Below are 23,018 nucleotides of genomic sequence, written 5' to 3'. Positions count from 1 at the left end.
AATAAAATGTTAAAAAAAATTTTTTTAAATAAAAAAGCCTATAATTACTTCATCATATTCAATCAGGGTTGCCATAAACACTTTAAAACTTTTTTTAATGTTTATTTATTTTTGAGAGACAGAGAATGAACAGGGGAAGGGCAGAGAGAGAGGGAGACAAAGAATCTGAAGCAGGCTCCAGGCTCTGAGGTGTTATGTTATTACAGAGCCCGATGTGGGACTTGAACTCACAAACTGTGAAATCATGACCTGAGTTGAAGTTGGATGCTTAATGTCTGATAGAACCATCCAGGTGCCCTGCTATAAACACTTTAAAATGTTCTAGAGATTTTTGTGATGTGTACCAGTGTTGTATGGAAGTGTTGAATCACTATATTGTACACCCGAAACTAATATTACACTGTATGTTAACCACCTAACTGGAATTTAAATAAAGACTTTAAAAAATGGTCTAAAGATTTGCCTTTAAATTTAAGTATTATAAAATGTATTTCCTGTTTTACATAGCGTCTTCAATCCCTTCCTATTTCGAAAGTCCATTTGTGACCTAAATCTTTATATTTCAATTCAAAAAGTCTTGAGTCTAATCTCTTATTTTCATTCTCATTTTCTCTTACCCAAACATAACTTTTCATCCTCTTTATATCTGCAATATTGTAGCAGCTCCTCATGGTTCATCTTCTCTTAAATCTACTTTCTTCTCCTTCTCTGGAGTTATTTTTTATAAAACGCACATCTCATCACGGAAGCATCTAGATCCTTTAACATAGAGGCACCTGGGTGGCTCAGTCGGTTAAGTGTCCGACTTCAGCTCAGGTCATGATCTCGGGGTTTGTGAGTTCGAGCCCTGCGTTGGGCTGTGCTGACAGCTCAGAGCCTGGAGCCTGCTTTGGATTCTGTGTCTCTCTCTGTGCCTCTCCCCTGATCATGTTCTGTCTCTCAAAAATAAATAAACATTAAAAAAAATTTTTTAGATTCTTTAACATAAAATAAAAGATGCTTCAAAATCTTTATCTAACATTTCATTTATTTTATTTTATTTTTTTATGAGAGAGAATGCGCGTGAGTCAGGGAGAGGGACAGAGAGAAAGAGAGAATCTCAAGCAGGCTCCCTGCAGAGCTTGATATGGGGCTGAATCCCATGACCCTGGGACCGTGACCTGAGCTGAAACCAAGAGTCTGACATTCAACCAACTGAGCCACCCAGTTACTCCTTACTCTAACATATCTATCTCATCAGTTGGGTATTCTTTCCCATGTAACCTCTACTATCCAGAGAATAAAAATAAAATGGAGGGAAAAGAAAAGTACTCCAAACTTTCCAACTTTACAGTTCCCCCTTTAAAATCACTACATCCGCGGGGCGCTTGGGTGGCTTAGTCAGTTGGGTGTCTGACTTCAGCTCAGGTCATGATCTCCTGGTTTGTGGGTTCAAGCCCTGCGTCTGGCTCTGTGCTGACAGCTCAGAGCCTGCAGCCTGCTTCAGATTCTGTCTCTGGCCCTCTCTGCCCCTCCCTTGCTTGTGCTCTGTCTCTCTCTAAAATAAATAAACATTAAAAAAATTTTTTTTTTTTAAATCACTACATCCTAGGAATGCCTGAGTGGCTCAGTTGGTTAAGTGTCTAACTCTTTTTTTTTTTTTAATGTTTATTTATTTCTGAGACAGAGACCGAGCATGAGTGGGGGAGGGGCAGAGAGAGAGGGAGACACAGAATCAAGCAGGCTCCAGGCTCTGAGCTGTCAGCACAGAGCCCAACACGGGGCTCGAACTCACAAACCATGAGATCATGACCTGAGCTGAAGTCGGTCACTCAACCGACTGAGCCACCCAGGCACCCCAAAGTGTCTAACTCTTGATATTGGCTCAGGTCATAATCTCACAGCTGTGAGATTGGGCCCCGCATTGGGCTCCATGCTGGGCGTGGAGCCTGCTTGGGATTCTCTCCCTCTCTCTGCCTCTCCTTCACTTGCTCTCTTTCTCTCAAAATAAATAAATAAACTTTGATAAAACAAATTTACCACATTCTAAAAATATTTCAGTCACATAGAGAATATAATAATTGCTGATCTCTCTGTCCCTAAAATGGGACAGTTGGAAGTCTTAATGAAATTTAATACCTAAGTTCTTATGAAGGGCTTAGTAACTGATAATACTAAGTAAATACTCATAAATGATAAAGAACCTAAGGAAAGAAAAATCAGGCTCTTGATAATATATTTTTTTCTTATTGACTATAGTTTTTTCTTCTTTTTCAATAGGAATGAACACATTGCTTTGTGCTCCCATTCAGTCTCAGATGCAACAGAGAGAGGTATGAGTTCATGCATGTGCCTTTATATTTTAGTCTCCCTTTATAGTTAACACACAAAAACATTAATGGTAATGGCATGATTTAGGGGTTAATTACCAAAGTGGACCAGCATAGACTGGAAAACTTCTTACCTTTTCAGTTAACTAAGGACAGTTCAGTCACAACCAGTATAAATAACAGGGAAATATATTAATTATATCAGGACTTCTCAAACTGTAATGAGCATATGAACTCAGGATTTTGTTGAAATATAGATACTTTTCCAGTACATCTGGCGCAGGCCCTGTGATTCTTTACTTCTAATCTCCTGATGATACTAGTGCACGGACCATACTTTGAGTAGCAAGAAGTTAGGCTGTATCCTTACAAATAAAACTGCTGCTTTAAGATTCAAAAAGAACCCAACTTCTAAGAGTAGAGCATACTATAAATTAGCTGTCATGCACTTATCCCTTTCTCAGTCTTTTTTATTTAGCATGAGAATGACCTATCTAATTAGTAATTAGAGTTTTTATTATAATTGACATTGTCAGTCTTTTTCATATTTTAGTCGTTCTAGTAGGTGTATAATTAACCTTGAACTTTCAGTTTGTGCAAAAATATGCTACATACCATGTCACTGATTCAGACAAACAGTATATCATGAAACCATCGTTGAGGATTGTTTATATAGTACTCTGTATATAGTACATGTTATAAAATACCTTTCTAAAAGTTTGCATTTGATCTAATCTCCTACATTTTGCTTTCATTATAGATTTCAGTTGCAGAACACAGCCATGAAAAGAAACATGCACATGACCAGACAGTCGTCTTTTCAGATGAAAACCAGATGGATCTAACAACAAGTCACACTGTGATGATTACCAAAGGCCTTTTAGATTGTACCAAAAGTGAAAAATCCACTAAGATAGATACCTCATCATTTCTGGCTAACTTAAAGCTCCATACTAAGGATTTAGGAATGAAAAAGGAATTAAATTTTTCCATGGATCAAAGCACTTCTTCAGAAAAGAAAATAAATTTTAATGACTTCATAAAAAGATTGAAAACAGGAAAATCTAATGCTTTAACAGGACCGGATAAAGAAAATTTTGAGATATCTGTTCATCCCAAAGAATCAAATAGGGCCTCTTCTGTACATCAAATGCATGTATCTCTTAGGGTAGATGAAAATAGCAATAATATGACTAGAATCTTTAGAGAACAAGATGATGAGATGAATTTCACCCAGTGTCATACAGCCAATATTCAGACTTTGGTTCCCACATCCAGTGAGACCAGCTTAAGGGAATTTAAAGGTGATGATATTACAATTTATGGCAATGACTTTATGGACTTGACAGTTAATCACACTATCCAGAATTTGCCCTCAGCAGATAATTTATCTAATACAGAAAATCAAACTCATAATGTCATGATGGATATTCCAACAGCTTATGGAACTAAAGCTCCAGGAAAGAAGACATTCTTAAAGAATAAACTGAATGCTGCTTTTCAAGACCCTTCTTTCAACCCTAAGGGTGAAATACATACTATCAGAAGTCCTATTACAGAGACAGAAACTCACATAGTCACACAGACTTCTAACCAAGATGCCAGAACATTGGCCATGATCCCAGAATCTATATGTGTGAGCCCAGCTACTCAAGATCATAAAACATTTTTCTATTCTAGCAGTAATGATGCTATGGAACTAACCAAGTGTCTCTCAGGTATGAGAGAAGAGAAAAATTTACTGAAGAATGAGAGTAATTATTCTAAAATATATCCCAATCCAGATACCATGTCTATTGTCACAGAGAAAACTGTTTATTTAGGAGAGGATAGCATGGACATTACCAGGAGTCATACAGTTGCAATAGATAATCAGATTTTTAAACAAGATCAGACAAACATACAGAGAGCAGACACACCAGTATCTGAAAAAGAAATGATGCTCCAAAATCTCAAAACCATGTCAGAGGATGAGGAAATAAATATAAATTGTAGCTCAGTTCCTCATGAATTTAAGGGAAGATTACAGCAGAGCCTGGCAAATTCTTCATCCTTTTCATTGACTGACAAAAAGACTGAAATATTCACAGATGAAGATATGGATTTGACTAGAAGCCACACAACTAACCTAGGAAGTCAAGTTCCTCTTGCATCTTACACTCTAACATCTGAGAATACCAGTAAATTTCACTCTCAAAGCAAAAGCTCTTCAAATGAATGGGAAGAAATGACCAAAAGTCCTATGGAACCATCCCAACAGCCAGACAAAATATCTAAAAACATCCCAGCTGACACCTGGGGCAAAGACAAAGATCAAGTTTTCAAGATTGAACCCTATCTTGACAAAGATTCTCCTCACTCAGCTAATGCTAATCAAGACATAGCAACAAGCCATAATATGGTATACTCTGGTGGAAATCTTGAGAAACAAGTAACACTGGGAAATAATGGAAATACAGTTTTATGTCAGCAACCTTTATTTCCTACCACAGAGTCATTTTCTGTATTAGAAGGACAGTCTACCATGAAAAATAATATTGCTGTTAACAGTTACACAGTGAAATCTGCACCAGGCCAGAATTCTAAACTGCCTGAGCCACTAAGGAAAAGTTTAGGCAATCCCACACTTGACTGTTCTCATGACAAGATAATTATTTGTTCAGAGGAAGAACAAAATATGGATCTAACCAAGAGTCATACTGTTGTCATTGGATTTGGTCCTTCTGAGGTACAAGAATTGGGTAAGACTGATTTAGAAAATACTAACAGCCAGCTGACAACAGTAAACAAACAGATAGCTGTAAAAGTCGAAAAATGTAGTAAAACTGCAGAGAAAATTGGAGTATTTGTTTCTAATGATAACATAGATGTGTTGGAGGACAAAAGTATACAGAAACTTGGATTTCTGAATGAAAAGCAAGATGTCAAAATTTGTGGAAGGAAAAGTGTTGGCAGACTAAAAGTTGATAAGACTATTGTATTTTCTGAGGGTGATGAGAATGATATGGATATCACCAAGAGTTTTACAGTGGAAATAAATCATAAACCTTTATTAAATGAACAAGATTTTCATTTGGTGCCTTTGGCAGGAACTTCTAAAACTGTTTTGTATACGTGTGGGCAAGATGACATGGAGGTCACTAGAAGTCACACAACTGCTATAGAATGTAAAACTGCCTCACTGGATGAAATCACTAGGCCTGTTGACAAAACCGTAATGTTTGTAGATAATTACAATGAACTGGAAATGACAAAGTCCCACACTGTTTTCATTGACTACCAAGCAAAGGATAGGACTGTGCTTACAGACAGACCTGGCTTTGAACTATGCAAAAGAAAAAGCCCAGAAAAGCCAAGAGTGACATTTCCTTCTGCAGAGGACAGTGTTTTCTTTCCAGAGAATGGTGAAAGTGACCATTCAGCAGCAAAAGTCAACAAGCTAACACCACTGACAGAATGGCCTAACATTGGTCCTATAGAGAAAGCTGTAGGATTTATAGCTGGTGATAACATGGAAGTGCCTAAATCAACCATTTGGAAAAATGACAAAGATGTACCAAAGCCTGAACTTCTGAATGATACTATATCATGCAAAAGTCAGAGAAGGAAAAGCCTTAGTCTCAAAAATGACAAAACTGCATTTTTCAAAAATGATAAAAATGGTATGGATATCACCCAGAGTTGTACAGTGAAAATAAGTAACAAAAGTGTTCTGGAAGATAGAGAGGATTCCCGCTTGGTGCCTTTGGCAGGAACTTCTAAAACTGTTTTGTATACATGTGGGCAGGATGACATGGAGATGACTAGAAGTCACACAACTGCCTTAGAATGTGAAACTGTCTCACCAGATAAAATAACTACTAGGCCTATGGACAAAACTGTAATGTTTGTGGATAATCACTGTGATCTGGAAGTTACCAAATCCCATACTGTTTTCATTGATTGTCAAGCTACAGAGGAAATTCTTCAAGAGTGCCCTAAATTTGGAATAGCTAAAGGAAAAACCTTGGGTATTTCTTTTCATAATGATGGTCACTCTATTCAAGAACTCACTAAAAAACAAGCACTGGCTGTAGAAAACAAAATTGTTTACTCTGAGCAAAAGCATCATGTGATACCCTCTGTTCCTATTAATACATTGTCTGGGGGTCAAAGTCAGTTAGAAATGATCAAATTCAATAGCACTGTGGATGAACAGGTCATGGGGAAAGTTGTAGACCAGGCCTATACATTGGAAAAAGCCAAAACTGAAAGCTGTCAGTTAAATAGTACAGATAGAAGAAACACAGATTTTACAAACAGTCATGCAACTGCTATGTGTGGATCCAGTGATAATTATTCCTGTTTACCAAATGCTATTTCCTATTTTGACAATTTGGAGGGGAATGTCATGTCCTCAGATGATAAAGATGAGAAAGCCAGTAATTGCCCAATGCAAAACGATCTTGTTTATGCAAACAATTTAGCCAATGAATATTACCTGAAATCTGAGGGACTGCCTCTCTCTGCTTCTTGTTCTTTGTTAGAGGAAGAAGTTACTCAAACTATTACCAAAGGACACTTAGACTGTGCTATAACAGTGCTCAAAGATCAAGATCTGATTAAGGAGCCCCAAAATGTGATAGCTAATCAAACTTTAATATATAGTCAAGATCTGGGGGAGGTAACTAAACCTAATTCAAAGCGAGTATCTTTTAAGCTCCCAAAGGATCAAATGGAGGGCTTTGTTGATAAGGCAGAACATAATTTAAAGATGACCTTTGTTGATGATGTCTGTGTGACTTCTAAGCCTCATCTCTCAACCCAGCTACCTCCATTATCTCAACAAGGACAAATAATTGTGAATAAAGATGAAACAGTATTGTCTAACACTGGAAATAAGGATTTAAATATTGTTATGGGAAATTCTTCTGTACCCACATGTGCAAATGAGTCCAAAATGCTCAATAATGCCCAACAGTATACTATAGCCTGTAAAAAAGAGCTGAGGAAAAATATTCAGGCAACTAAATACAATACAGATTTCCACAGTAACTCTGACTTGACTAAGCAAGTTATTCACACTCATGCTAATTCTAGAGAAGCATCATCTCCTGAAATTGCATCTAATACTGCAAGTTTTAGTAGTGTCAAATCAGATCTGAATAATTTGAATGGAAAAACTGAAGAATTTTTAGATTTCCAAACTGCTCATATACCACCTTCTCCAGAACAATTACTTGCATTGGTAAATAAGGCACACAATCATATGAGTATAGAGCAAGCTACAGAAATACATAATATTAACACAGTTTCCAGCAATGTTGAAGATGATAGAGATAAAGAAAATAAAATTTCTCATAATGGAACTGAAACTGTCTCTGTACCACTCACAGTTGTAAAAGATAAAGTAAGGAGACGTTCTTTGGGAATATTTTTGCCCAGATTGCCAAATAAGAAAAATTGTAGTGTCACTGGTATTGATGACCTGAAGCAGATTCAAGGAGATACAGCTGATTTAAGTCACTTAGAAACTCAACCAGTCTTCAGTAAGGAATCAAGCATTGAGTTTGTTGCAACTAAGCTGAACTTAAGTCCATCTCAATATATAAATGAGGAAAACCTTCCTATATACCCTGGTGAGATTAATTCCTCAGACTCTATTATCGTAGAAACTGAGGAAAAGGCTTTGATTGAGACATATCAAAGAGAGATTTCACCATCTGAAAATAAAATAAGAGAAACTAGTAATAGCCAAAAAAGAACCTGGACACAAGAAGAAGATGATATTCAGAATGAGACAAAAATCAGAAAAAGTGAGATTAGGTTTAGTGATACTCCACAAGATCAGGAGGTAAGCTCTGTCTTGAACTAAGGAATGTTATTTATTTTTTTAAATATGTGTTCATTTATTTTGAGAGAGAGAACATGTGCACGAGCAGGGGAGGGGCAAAGAGAGAATCCCAAGCAGCCTCCACACCAATTCAGGGCTCTAACTCATGACCCTGAGATCATGACCCAAGCAGAAATCATTAGTCAGTAACTGACTGAGCCACACAGGCGGCCCTTGAATTTTAATTTTAAGGCAGAAGTTGATGAGCAGGAATTGATTATTTCCAACTATAGGGCTGGGGAAATAATCGTGTGTGGCATGTTAAGAAATTATTTGACTAACAATTTGAAGTGACAAATCACAAAAAAATGAAATGGGAAGTAGTATAAAAATTAATGCTGAAATTGTGCAATTTGTTATTGTGTGTTTGCATATGAGAATCTCCAGGCAGGGTGTATGTAGTTTGAAAAGTTATCTTTAGTGTTCTAAATATCTAGAGGGTAAAAAACAAAACAACTTTTTGTTATGCAAACTGCATAAAGAAAAGCCTGCTTGAATTTTCTTGGCTAATGAAGATATGTGAAAGCTGAGAGTCCATTTCTTTAGTGAATGAGAGAATGCCTAAGTCAAGCCCAGTATCTCAAGGTGAAGTAAGTGAGATTCTGAATTTATGAAAGAGGTCATAGATTTTTTTTTTTTTTTTTAAGTTGAAGGAATACTCATTTAGATAACTTGGAGAGAATGAAACCTATCACTCAAATTGAGTTGTATAGGTGGAGAAATAAAGATTAGAAAGTATCAGAGATTGATAGAAAACAGAGTTTAAATACTATTAAGAAATATATGCGTGAGCTTAGAAAATTATTTTAGTACTTCTATAATATGAGGTCCTGAGGAAATGAAGCTTTGAAGTAGTATCAGTGATAGAAAATTTAAAACTAAAAAGATTCCATAAAAATTATTAATATTTTTTTACTGTTTATTTATTTTTGAAAGAGATAGAGACAGAATGCAATTGGGTTAGGGGCAGAGAGAGAGGGAGACACAGAGTCCAAAGCAGGCTCCAGGCTCCGAGCTGTCAGCACAGAGCCTGATATGGGGCTCGAACCCACGAGCTGTGAGATCATGACCTGAGCTGAAGTCGGACTCTCAACCAACTGAGCCACCCAGGCGCCCCAAAAATTAGTGTTATTTTGTTCAGTAGATAGTGAATATCTGCTGTGTCCTGGGTATTGTTTAGGAGCTGGGAATGAATCAATGAGAATTTACAGAAAAAAAAAAATCAGTTCTCATGGAGATTACATTCTAACATTTAGACCAAGAACATGTTGTCTTCAAAACTTATGTAAGTAGTAGGTGAAAATGGCGTTTAAGGCTGTAAAGTCAAATGGCTAAAATGGTAAAAGCAAGACCACATCCCTTATTTGACATCAGCCAAAGGAATGTTGGTCACCTGGGGAAAGAAGTACTAAAGCCTGGAAGTAAGTTTCTTTGTGCTCTAGCCAGAGCCACTATGTATAGCCAATTTTCTATGCTGGTTTATTTCAGCATGGTAGCCCTGACCCTGGTGGCTAGTAGTTAAATAATTGGATAGGTCAACATTTGTCAGCTCATTGGATCTGTCTTTAACTTAGACACATCTGAGAAACCATTTGCTTATGCGATATAATGTACAAGGTGATTTCTATATATTCTTAAATAAATTACTATAAAGGTTTAATAAGTTGCTTATTACTTATTCTAATTTGTTACTGAGGTATTTCATATAAATTATAGATAAGTTTTATGTTAAGAAGTAGTATTTGTTAGCATTTAACAAACATTTAGTTATTTATAAGTATGCAAAGTCCTAACTTCATGCTGATGATGTTCCTTACTTGATAATTTCAGATTTTTGATCACCATGCTGAAGGGGATATAGATAAAAATGCTAACAGTGTATTAATAAAGAGCCTAAGCAGGACACCATGTAGTTGCAGCAGTTCTCTGGATTCGATCAAGGCCGATGGGACTTCTCTGGACTTCAGCAGTAAGATCTTCATGAAGGCTAAATAATAGAAGTCATCTGCTTACTTGACTAATAATAAATGTATTTCAGTTTAGGAGATATTTAAAATTTATTTAAGCTTTTTGGGAGTTATAGCTAATTGATAACTAAAATATTTAGTCTCTTTTTAATTCTTAATAATTTTAATAAATTGAGAAGTGATAGACTATAAACTGTAAGAGAAACATCGAATGGGGCCTTAAAATTGTGATATACTTTGCACTATAAATGACTCTCTTCCCCAAAAGATCCTAGTGGATATCTTCAATAGAATGAACCACACATATAAACCTGAATGATGGTTAAAATTAAGTTTACAATTCAGTTTTGACATGTTCATCTCCTGAATTTGCTTTACCTCTAGCACACCACAATAGTCAAATGGAATCACAGTTCCTCAGAGACACTATTTGTGAAGAGAGCTTGAAGGAGGTATGTTAAAATACTTATGTTTCTGTTGCAACTGTTTTCCTCTTTTTGTTTTTAAATTTTTTCAGGGGAGCTTGGGTGGCTCAATCGGTTAAGTGTCCAAGTCTTTGATTTCGGCTCAGGTCATGATCTCACAGTTCAAAAGATCAAGCCCCAGGCTGATCAGCTCTCTCCCTCTCTCTCTCTGCCCCTCCCCTGCTCACTCTTTCTCTCTCAAAAAAAAGAAACTTAAAAAAATGTTTTTTTAATTATGAAATATTTCAACTATACAGAAAACAGGTGTTTTTTATTAAGGACCCAGCATGTTCATTAGTCATATGAAGTAGAAATCACAATTAGAAGACCTATGTTTTATAATTTGTTCTTAATTCTATTGTTACTGAATAACATTAAGAAATACTATTAGATAAAATCTTTTCATGTATAGCTTTACAGATATTTAGATATTTCCACAATATACTGTAAGCTATTTAGAAACAAAGTAGGGTGTTATAGTCAAAAAGAACTCACTTTGAATAGTTGTGCAAACTTTTTTTCTTTCCTCAGAAACTCAAAGATGGGAAAATTACAATAAAGGAGTTCTTTATACTTCTTCAGGTCCACATTTTGATACAGAAACCCCGACAGAGCAATCTCCCAACCAGAGTAAGTGCAATTTCTTGACAAAATAGTTATCTCAGTCAAAATGTATTGTACTTGTTTATTAGACTGCATCAAAACGTGTGTTTATACAAAAACAGAAAAAGAATCTAAGGAAGCATATTTTCCTGCAGAAAGTTTTTCTATAGTAGGTATATTGTGCTTAGCATAAAAATTGATTTTTTGTAGTGTCATAGATTTTGATAAGGCGAAATTTTATTTTTTCTCATTCCTTGCTATGTATTTTGTCTTTGATCCTTTTTCTTGAACATATACTTTTTCACACTATTATAAAAATCCAAGTATAAAAAATTTTTAATAAACATTTTTCAAAATCAAAATTATGTAAGATTATACAATGTTTGAATTATGTAATCAACAAACTCAATTTAAAAGATTAATAGAAAAATTTAAGGGGCGCCTGGGTGGCTCAGTCGGTTAAGCCTCCGACTTCAGCTCAGGTCACGATCTCACGGTCCGTGAGGTCGAGCCCCGCGTCGGGCTCTGGGCTGATGGCTCAGAGCCTGGAGCCTGCTTCCGATTCTGTGTCTCCCTCTCTCTCTGCCCCTCCCCCGTTCATGCTCTGTCTCTCTCTGTCTCAAAAATAAATAAACGTTAAAAAAAAAAAAAAAGAAAAAAATTTAATAGGAATATTTTTTTCTCTTAAGTCTGCCGAACATTTATAAAAATTAGTTATGCCCTTGACCACAAAGAAAGTATTAACAGACTGAAAAAAAAATGTAGATTTTACGGACAATATCACCTGATCTTAATCCAATAAAATTAGAACTAATAAAAGGACTAAAACATTCTTAACCTTCTTGGAAATTGAGAAATACACTTGTAGATAACTGTGAGATCAGAGAGGGAATCAAGACCATTAAGAAAGCACAGTAAAGGAGAATATTTAATACAAATCTATGTGAAATACAGCAAAAATTATACTTAACAGAAAATTAAAAGTATTAGATATCATTGTTATTATAGAAGAGAACCTAAAAATAAAGGAATTTTTAATGCTCACTTTAAGAAATTGGAAAATGAGGGGCGTCTGGGTGGCCCATTTGGTTAAGCATCTGACTCTTGATTTCAGCTCAGGTCATGATCTCATGGTTCATGAGTTCAAGCCCCGCATCGGGATCTGTGCTGTCAGCATGGAGCCTGCTTTGGATCCTCTGTCCTCCTCTCTGCCTCTGCCCTACTCATGCATGCGTATACACCATGCACTCACAAACTCTCTCAAAAATAAATATTGAAAAAAAAAAAAGAGGGGCGCCTGGGTGGCTCAGTCGGTTAAGCGTCCAACTTCAGCTCAGGTCGTGATCTCGCGGTCTGTGAGTTCGAGCCCCGTGTCGGGCTCTGTGCTGACAGCTCAGAGCCTGGAGCCTGCTTCAGATTCTGTGTGTCTCTTTCTCTCTCTCTCTCTCTCTCTGACCCTCCCCTGTTCATACTCTGTATCTCTCTGTCTCAAAAATAAATAAAAATTAAAAAAGAAAAAGAAAAAAAAATCGGAAAATGAACCATAAAATAATATCCATAAAAAAGACATGAAGACAGAATTAATGCAGATAAATCGTAAAGCTAATGAGACAGGAAACAAAAATTAGTAGAAAGAATAGCAAATCCAAAAACTGGTACTTTGAAAAAACAATAAAATAAGAAAACCCTTGAAGAGCCTAATTAAGAAAAAAAGACAGGGGCGCCTGGGTGGCTCAGTCGGTTAAGCGGCCGACTTCAGCTCAGGTCATGATCTCGCGGTCCGTGAGGGCTGTGAGTTCGAGCCCCGCGTCGGGCTCTGTGCTGACAGCTCAGAGCCTGGAGCCTGTTTTAGATTCTGTGTCTCCCTCTCTCTGACCCTCCCCTGTTCATGCTCTGTCTCTCTCTGTCTCAAAAATAAATAAATGTTAAAAAAAAAATTTTTTTTTTTTAAAAAAAGAAAAAAAGACATGAGCACCTGGGTGGCTTGGTCAGTTAAGCATCCAACTCTTGATTTCAGCTCAGGTCATCAGGTCATGATCTCACAGTTCATGCAATAGAGTCCCACAATTGGGCTCTGTGCTGACAGCCAAAGTCCGCTTGGGATTCTCTCTCTCTCTCTCTCTCTCTCTCTCTCTCTCTCTCTCTCTCTCTCTCTGACCCTCCCCTGCTTGTGCGTGCATGAGAGCATGCACTCTCTCAAAATAAGTAAATAAACATTTAAAAAAAAGAAAGAAAGAAAAAGAGAAAACTAAAATATAGCTAGTTGAGAAAGAAGACCTGTCCAGAGATTAAAATAATTTTTTTAAATCCATCAACTCTGACAACAAATTTTAAGACCCAGATGATTTTTTTTGATGTTTATTTATTTTTGAGAGACAGAGATAGACAGAGCGTGAGTTGGGGAGGGGCAGAGAGAGAGGGAGACACAGAATCCAAAGCAGGCTCCAGGCCCTGAGCTGTCAGCACAGAGCCTGATGCAGGGCTCAAACTCACAAGTGGTGACATCATGACCTGAGCTGAAGTTGGACGCTCAACCGACTGAGCCACCCAGGTGCCCCCAGATGATTTTTTAGCAAGATATAAATTACCGAAATTAACCTAAGACATGGAAAACTTTTATTCTCATCGAAAATTTTATTTTATAACTTACCACTAAAATTGTCACTAGAACCAGATGAGTTCTATCTAGCTTTTAAAGAATGAACCTACACAGGGGCACCTGGCTGATTTAGTCAGTAGAGGATATGACTCTTGAAGCCCCACACTGGGCATAGAGCTTTTAAAAAAGTTTTTTTTGGGGCACCTAGGTGGCTCAGTCGGTTGAACATCTGACTTGATTTCAGCTAAAGTCATGATCTCATGGTTCGTGAGTTTGAGCCCCTCATCGGGCTGTATGCTGACAGCATGGAGCCTGCTTGGGATTCCCTCTCTCTGCCCCTCCCCTGCTCATGCTCTGTCTCTCTCTCAAAATAAATAAACTTTTAAATAAATAAAAATAAATAAAGTTTTTGTTTTAAATAATGAAGGGAGAGAGGGAAGGAAGAAGAAAGGAGGGACGGAAGGATGAATGAACCTACACATCTATGGACATTTGGTTTATGAGAAAGATGCCAAAATCAAGTCTAAAAGGTGCCTGGGTGGCTCAGTCGGGTAAGAGACTGACTCTTGGTTTTGGCTTGTGTCATGATCTTGCGGCTTTGTGAGTTCCAGCCACATATCAGGCTCTGCGCTGGCAGCACAAAGCCTGCTTGGGATTCTCTCTCCCTCTCTGCCCCTCCCCCACTTGCACTATCTCTGTCTCTCTCAAAATAAGTAAACTTAAAAAAAAAAAGAACGTTTGTGCCACAAGTGATACCATCAAGAAAGTGAAAAGACAACCCACAGAATGGGAGAAAACATTGGCAAATCCTACATTTATAAAGGACTTGTATCTAGAATATATAAAGAACTTTTTCAACTCAATAATAAAAAGACAACCTAATTAAAAAACAGTCAAGAGAATCTAGGGGTGCCTGGGTGGCTCAGTCGGTTGAGCGTCTGACTCTTGATGCTGGCTCAGGTCATGACTTCATGGTTCCTGAGTTCAAGCCCTGTGTTGGGTTCTGTGCTGACAGCACAGAGCCTGCTTGGGATTTTGTCTCTTCTTCTCTCCGCCCCTTTCCTGCTTGCACTTTCACTGTCTCAAAAATAAACAAATAAGTAAAAACTTAAAAAAAAGAAAGTAGTCAAAGGGATCTGAATAAACATTTGTCTGAAGAACATATACAAAAGGCCTACGAGTAGAAGAAAACATGTTCAGCATCATTAGTCATTAAGGAAATACAAGTTAAAACAAAAATGAGTTACCACTTCACAACTACTATGATGGCTGTAATCAAAAAGGTAGAAAATAAAGTATTGGCAAGGATGTAGAGAAATTAGAATTTTCTTTCATACATTGCTGGTGGGAATGTAAAATGGTACAGCCACTTTGGAAAACAGTTTGGCATTTTCTCAAAAAGTTAAACATAGAACTATTATAAGATTCAGGAATTCCACTTCTAAGTATATTCCCAAGAGAACTGGATATATACATCCACACAAAACTTGTACATGAGCACTATTCATAATAGCCAAAATGTGAACTTAGTGGTTTTTTGGGGCTGGAATGGGGGTGGAAGAGAATGCAGAGTGACACCTAATGGGTACAGGGTTTCTTACAGGGGGATGAAAATGCTCTAAATTAGATTGTGGTTGATGATTGCACAACCCTGTGAATATACATTAAAAAATTATTTAATTGTATACTTAAATGTATGAATTATATGGTATGTGAATTAAACTTCAATAAAGCTGTTTAGAAAGAAATCAATTCCAGGAGAATTGTATATCTAAATGTGAAGTGTGAATCAAAGATGGAAAGTGAGAAAATGGGCACACATCTTTTGTGTCCCCAACCTCATTATTCTTATCACTATAGCTATGCACTAGATTCCCACTAGAATCCTCTTGTTTCACCTGTAGATGTGGAGTAGAAAGCTGCCTAGATGTGGATCCAGAGTCTACAACTTCTTAGGAAAAGCAGAAAGAGTACCAGGGGACTAGGAGAAAGCAGAGGGGAACTATACGAGCAGAGACACTACTGGCAGAAGAGGTGAAGAAGAGGACACTTAAGGAGCTAACCCTTAGGTTAGCTACCCTTAGGGTCTGAATCTTCCCCTTTCCTCTCAGGCCTTGCAGAGGTCAGGAGGATCAGTGTTAGGGAAATAGATCTGGTAACAAACCCATAGAGATGGAAAGAGAGTTTATGCTATCCAGGAAAGAAATTTAAAATTCCAAAGTAGGGACAAGCTAAAGAGGTACATATGGACCATTGAAAATGAAGTTCACAGCTATGGGCGTCTGATCCAGGACTTGGATAACTATGAGTCTATTTTAGGGTGGAACTGGGGAAAGTGGTTTTTTTTTTCCTTCCTTTTTCTTTTCTTTCTCTTTTTTTGTTTTTTAAAGTAAGCTCTACACCCAACATGGGGCTTGAACTCACAGTCCCAAGATCAAGAGTCACATGCTCAGGATGCCTGGCTGGCTCAGAGCATCCAACTCTTGATCTTGGGGCCATGAGTTCAAGCCTAACGTTGGGTGTAGAGATTACATTTTAAAAAGTCACATGATCTACCAACTGAGCCAGCCAGGCACCCCTGAGGAGAATGTTCTTGAGGCAAGTGAGGAAGTGTGTGCTACCCCTTATAGACACATATACAGCTCCCATATGTGTTTGCAGTTACAGGAGCTCAGAAGGCATCACCAGCAAATGGTGCTTTTGTAGTGTCCCATGATGCTCATTATGTGCAGGGAGTGCCTCCGGCAGAAGTACTATAATTTACACCCTCCTCAGGGATATCAAGGAACTATTGCAGGTACCCCTGCCAGGCCTGAAATAGCCAAGAGCTGATTGTGCATAAATTGGGTACTTAATCAAAATAGATAAGTCAGGGGAGGAGGGTCACTGGTGTACATAGTTCTGGGTTCATGGTGCAGCAAATTAACCCAACTGTGCATATGGCATGGACAGTTGCAGCCCATATGTACCCACAGTGCATGAGCCTGGTACCCACTGACACTTGTACTCCTGATGAATCTCTAGGAACATGGCCCTGTGTTTCACTGGTGGTTATGAAGGTTCAGGAGGAACCCTACCCTTTGTAAAGAGACTTTTATTATTATAGGAAATGTCAAACATAGACAAAAATAGAGAATTGTTCAATGACCTCCCCATGTATACATCACCAAACTTCAAAATTTATCAACTCTTGTTTTGTCTCTGCATTTCCCTCCCTCCTCTCTGTTATTTTGAAGCAAATCCCAGGCATCATCAATTTATCTGGTTTTCAATACGTATCCCTAAAAAGATGAAGACTCATATTTTAAAAACATATCCAAATATAATAATCATACCTTAAAATGATTATTCAATCAGTATTTTTCTTTTCCTCATTGTCTTCAGTATTATCTTCCTTCCAGTTTACTAAATTGAGACCCAAATGAGGTCAAAATATTGTAATTGGTTGATTACAATCAATTTAGTCATCTCCTAAACTGTAAGGTCCCTTTCCATCTCTGTCTCCTTTTTTTTTTTCTTTTTAGTGAAGAAACCAGGTTTGTTTGTTTGGTTTTTTTTTTTTTTTTGTAGAGTTTACCACTAAATGGATTTTGCCAGTTGTGCACACCCAACTTTTATCTATCCTTTGTATTTTTTGTAAAGCGGCAGAAGCTTTATCAGATTCCGAGTTTTTTTCAAGTTCACTTTATAGTCCTACTTCCATCAGGAAATAATGTGTGATGGTGATGAATAGGCATCCAATAATGATCATTATCTAGATCTAGTAATTAGGAGTTGTAAAGTAGTAGTTGTAAACTAATTCTATCATTTATTTTTCATTTATTGTCCAAATACTTCTATAAAAAGAAATATTCCTTTACCCAAGCATTTGACTCCTATATGAAGGCATTTAGCCATTTTCCCAAGGAGGCCTGATTTCTTTGAGTGAAAAATCCTTGCTTTAAAACCACAGTCTGGGTGTGCCTCAGTTGCTTAAGCATCTGACTCTTGATTTCAGCTCAGGTCATGATCTCACAGTTTTGTGAGGTGGAGCCCCTCATTGGGCTCTGCACTTGCAGCTCAGAACCTGCTTGGGATTCTTTCTGTCTCCTCTCATTCTTCCCCTCCCCTACTCATGCTCTCTCTGTCACTCTCAAAACAAAAATGTAAATTAAAAAAAGCACAATCTGGGGGGCACCTGGGTGGTTCAGTCAATTGAGCATATGACTCTTAATTTCAGTTCAGGTCAAGATCCTGGGGCTGTGGGGTGAAGCTCCGTGTCCATCAAGCTCTGTGCTGAGCATGGAGCCTGCTTGGGATTCTCTTTCTCTCCCTCTGCCCCCTCCCCCTACCTCTCTCTCTCTCTTCCAAATTATAAAAAAAGACAAAAAAAAAAAAAACCCATAATCTGTGTTCTAGTGTTGCCATTTCTTTTTGAGCCAGTGCATGGAGCTTTGATTTTTATTTATAAATCTAGCCTTAAATATACCTTTAAGAAAGAGAATCAACTTCAGTTATAATTGATCTTAGCATTTTTATACTTTATAAGTACTTTACTTAGTACTTTTATATTTTATTTTATACTTTCTAGTAGATACTTCTAGTATCTGCTAGAAGATGTGTTAGAGACAGAGAAGGGAGATTAAAACCTCATTCAGTTCTTTTTAATTTATCAAATAAAAGTAGAAAGTGAGAAGAAGCTAACATTTTGTTAGATCACTTTATCAGGCTCTGGACTTGAGTAACCTTTAAAAAAAAACCTTTTACCATAATCTTGAGAGGCTGGTCAATATTGTGCCCATTTTATAGATGAGGAGACCAACTCTTAGAGTGGTAAAATGACTTATTCTGTGCCATACTGCCTATGAATAATGGGCAGTTGTGGGATTTTGTTTGGTTTGGTTTTTATATGTAATGTGATGTAAGGAGCTGACTTGGTTTTTCCATTACTGCATCAAGGACATCAAAAAGTCATTGGATTTGGGATGCCTGGCTGGCTCTGTTGGAAGGTCAAATGACTCTTGATATCAGGGTTCTGAGACACAAGTATGGATTAGAGCTAGAAAATGGGAGTTGAAAAGAAAAATCTGGGAAACTGGCATCTTTTTTCTTTCTTTTAATGAAAGAGTTCCTGATAAGTTTGAACTTTTAGGTATTGATTTTCTTAAAACAACACATAACCATTTTCAAACCACTTTGACTCGCATGTGAATGGAACATCCACTAAACAAATGTAGGAAATGGACTTTGACATCAGAGACTTGAATTCAAATTCCAACTACTAGATTATTGGGTATATCAATTTCATAGGGTAATCAAATTTTTCTTTTATGACTTTTTAAAATAAGCACTCTGAAATGTGAAACAGTTTTTAACATGGTTTTGTCTTCAAACTACCAGTTTTGAGGGACTGATTTTCTTTTTTTTCCAGTTTACTGTAAACACACCACCTACTCCAGAAGACGTGATGTTAAGTCAATATGTTTACCGACCCAAGATACAGATTTATAGAGAAGATTGTGAGGCTCTTCGCCAAAAGATTGAAGAGTATGAAAGTTTGCGTTTTTGTGTGTGTTTCATTGGATGGGTGAATAATCTGCGTGATAGGTTTTGATTAGAATAACACTGGGCACAGGAAAAGGTTCATGGCATTAACTGGCAGTGTGATGTGGTATATAGGAAAGAGTCAGCTTTGTAGTCAGACAGATTAAAGCTCAATCCTGGCTACAGCACTAGCTGTGTAACTTTATGTGTCATTTAACCATCATTTCCACATCCATAAATTAGGGATAACGATACATACGCAGCAGGCAGAAATGAGCAGAGGAAATAATGTATATAAAATGTCTTGATGCCATTCTTAGCAAAAAGTACATCCTCAATAAACATTGATTATTAGATTATGATATCATAAATTGGTTGCAAAAGAACATCTTCAAAAAAGAAGATAGATAATACCCTTTAGAGATTTATATATAGTGCCTGAAATCAAGATTGACTTTGGGTTTATAATTTTATCTCATTTGCCCTTGATTTGCATTATGAAAGAACATGGTATTAGACTGTAGCTCAATGCTTTGGTGTATGTAGATGCAGCACAATAATTTATAAATTAGGTATATCTAGATTCCCTCAGGTAAATTAGGACTTACAATCCAAAATATATTTATATCCTAGTTATCTAGAACTATCCAATTAAATTTGAACCAATCTGGGGTGCCTGGGTGGCTCAGTCAGTTGGGCAACCGACTTCGGCTCAGGTCATGATCTCATGGTTCGTGGGTTCAAGCCCTGCGTCGGGCTCTGTGCTGACAGCTCAGAGTCTGGAGCCTGCTTCAGATTCTATGTCTCCCCTCTCTCTCCCCCTCCCCTGCTCATGCTCTGTGTCTGTCTCTCAACAATGAATAAACGTTTAAAAAAAATTTTTTTTTTTAATTTTTGAACCAATTTAACAAGCAGAAAAGAAAATAATTTTTAGGGGCACCTGGGTGGCTCAGTCGGTTAAGCGTCCAACTTGTCCAGCTTCAGCTCAGATGATGATCTTGCAGTTCGTGAGTTCAAGCCCCACATTGGGCCATCCGGCTCTGCTGACAGCTTGGAGCCCGGAGCCTGCTTCAGATTCTGTGTCTCCCTCTCTCTCTGCCCCTCCCCCATTCGTGCTCTGTCTCTCTCAAAAATAAATATTTATTTAAAAAAATTTTTTAATCATTTAAAAAAAATTATGTAGTTTTAAAACTAGAAACTTAAGATGCTATTAAATTATAACATCACAGATTTGCCTGATCCTGTTTTTTCATTCAACTATATATTGAACACCTACTATCTGCCAGGCACTATACTAAGTACTAAGGTTTGGGGCACTTGTGTAGCTCAGTCAGGTAGTATCCGATCAACTCTTGGTCTCAGCTCAGGTCTTGATCTCAGGGTGATGAGTTCAAGCCCCACATTGGGCTCCACACTAGGTGTGAAACCTCCTTAAAATTTAAAAAAAGAAAAAGTATTGGTGTTCATCACTGAACAAGACAGAAAAGTTTCTTATCTTCATGTTTTTTAAAAGAGTTGAGTGCCTCAGATTTGTCTGAGAATGTTTTATTTTGAATAAAATAAGATCTTGTACACAATGTGCAGTAGATGTGCTCTACTGTCTGATTTTACACCTATACTCCTGTATATAATATCTTCTAACTCTGATAGAAATGTATTCTACTTACTAACAAGAGACTAATATGTAACTTTGCTACTTTTACAAATGCTGTACTATAAAGGTGGATAAGACTGAGCTGAATGGGAACTTTTACTTAAAATAATAGCTACAACTTGACAATAATTACGCATTGATAGGCCTTAAAGATTCTTTAAAAGCAACATGTTTTCATGTTAGACCAAGTTGCTTGAGAATAATGTTTGTGAGAAGTTTTTATGATTCATAGCATTCTTGAACTGTTCTACAAGTGTTGAAATAATGAAGCTGACCACTGTTCTTGAGTAAATGCCCCCTTTTTTTTAAGGTAGAAAAGAATTAGGAAGAGTCAAATTAATTATGCCTGTAAATCTGTGTTGATTCATTCTAGCTGACTTCTGAACCCTGAGCTAATTAATTAACTTTTCTGTATTTTAGATTAAAGCTATCTGCACTGAACCAGGATAAACTGTTGACTGATATAAATAGGAACCTGTGGGAAAAAATGAGACACTGCTCTGATGAGGAGGTATTTTTATTTTTGTCTCATTTTCTGAATGGGAATCAGTATACACATTTTGAACACAGTTTATTGTGAAATAAGTAACTGTTACATGGTAATTAGTGATGAGTTCTTTAACTTCTCAGGTATAATATGTTATCAAGGTTTTAATTTAATTATGTATGAGTAATTGTTAATATATAATTTTTCAAACCTGAAATAACTAATTTAAAATAGGAAATATATTTGAAGTTTATTTAGAATTTCCTCCTACTTGTTTTCCTTTCACTTAGATTTAGATGAGGAAAAGATTTACTTTAATTGGTTAAATAATAAGCAACACATTTTATATGTGCTCTAATATATTAAAAGAGTTTTTTAAATTAACTAAGAACCTGTTATTTTCTAACTTGTAATATGAATAAATGAATGAAAAACAGGAATTAGGGGTGCCTGGGTGGCTCAGTCGGTTGAGCATCCGACTCCGGCTCAGGTCATGATCTCACTGCTTGTGAGTTCAAGACCCGTGTCAGCCTCTGTGCTGACTGCTCGCATCTCAGAGCCTGGAGCCTGTTTCAGATTCTGTCTTTGTCTCCCTGCCCCTCCCCTACTTGTGCTCTGTCTCTCTCTCTCTCTCTCTCAAATATAAATAAACATAAAAAAAATTTTTTTTAAGCAGGAATTAAAACTGAAATTCTTAAACTATTAAATATGATTAAATTTGCAAATGAGGGGACATCTGGCTGGCTCTCAACTCTTGGAGCATATGACTCTTGATCTTGGGGTCAGGAGTTTGAGTCCCACATTAGGCACAGAGATTACTTAATTTAAATGAATGAATGAGTTTTTGTTTTTTGTTTTTTTTAAGATTTGCAAATGAGAAATGCCCTGCCTTAGGAATCAGTGTAGGATGGGCAAAGCTTAGCACATAGCAGCTGATCCAGCCTTTCCAGACCATTTGCCTTTTCTAACTCACTTGTTTTAGGGCATTATAACCTTTGACTTTCTCTTGCAGCTGAAGGCCTTTGGAATTTACCTGAACAAAATAAAGTCACGTTTTACCAAGATGACTAAAGTCTTCACTCACCAAGGAAAAGTGGCTCTCTACAGCAAGCTGGTACAGTCAGCTCAGGTAATTTGACACAGCTAACAGCATAGAAAGAAAGGTCTATTAAAGTTACTTTAAAGTGGTTGTAGGATATGAAGAATGTTTCTTCGGAGAAACATGTGAATGAGACTTGGGCATAAATTTACAATGGTTCATAAGAGGTGGAGTTCAATTTATCAAAAGTGGGAAATCCAGAGGCACCTGGTTGGCTCAGTCAGTGGAACATGCAACTCTCAATCTCAGAGTCATGAGTTCAAGCCCCACGTTAGGCATGGAGCCTACTTAAAAAAAAAAAAAAAAAAAAGGGAAATCTGAGTAATTCTAGAATATATTTACTAATATGGGCCTATGTCTCATCTCAAATGTTGAGGTAAAACAATGTAGGATTCTGATCTTCTATTGCTAAGGACTGTACTGTAGTATTATCTTCCTCAT

The 23,018-nt window shown here is 37.0% G+C and overlaps 1 protein-coding gene across 4 annotated transcripts in view; it reads left to right on the top strand.

Moving 5' to 3' along the window:
- Positions 1 to 23,018, top strand: part of KNL1 (kinetochore scaffold 1) — a 67,072-nt gene that overhangs the window by 28,437 nt on the left and 15,617 nt on the right. For all 4 annotated transcript variants that reach the window (XM_019442545.2, XM_019442547.2, XM_019442548.2 and 1 more), the window contains 8 exons: positions 2,260 to 2,312; positions 3,070 to 8,142; positions 10,012 to 10,150; positions 10,533 to 10,600; positions 11,144 to 11,242; positions 19,225 to 19,340; positions 21,412 to 21,502; positions 22,491 to 22,607. In XM_019442545.2, the coding sequence (XP_019298090.2) occupies positions 2,260 to 2,312; positions 3,070 to 8,142; positions 10,012 to 10,150; positions 10,533 to 10,600; positions 11,144 to 11,242; positions 19,225 to 19,340; positions 21,412 to 21,502; positions 22,491 to 22,607 (5,756 nt within the window). The remainder of the gene's footprint in view (positions 1 to 2,259; positions 2,313 to 3,069; positions 8,143 to 10,011; positions 10,151 to 10,532; positions 10,601 to 11,143; positions 11,243 to 19,224; positions 19,341 to 21,411; positions 21,503 to 22,490; positions 22,608 to 23,018) is intronic.

This window comes from Panthera pardus, unplaced genomic scaffold (assembly GCF_024362965.1).
Source record: "Panthera pardus isolate Hobbes unplaced genomic scaffold, ASM2436296v1 HiC_scaffold_24, whole genome shotgun sequence".
Classification (NCBI taxonomy): domain Eukaryota; kingdom Metazoa; phylum Chordata; class Mammalia; order Carnivora; family Felidae; genus Panthera; species Panthera pardus.
Note: the sequence above shows the minus strand (reverse complement) of the source record. Positions and strands in the feature narration are given on the sequence as shown.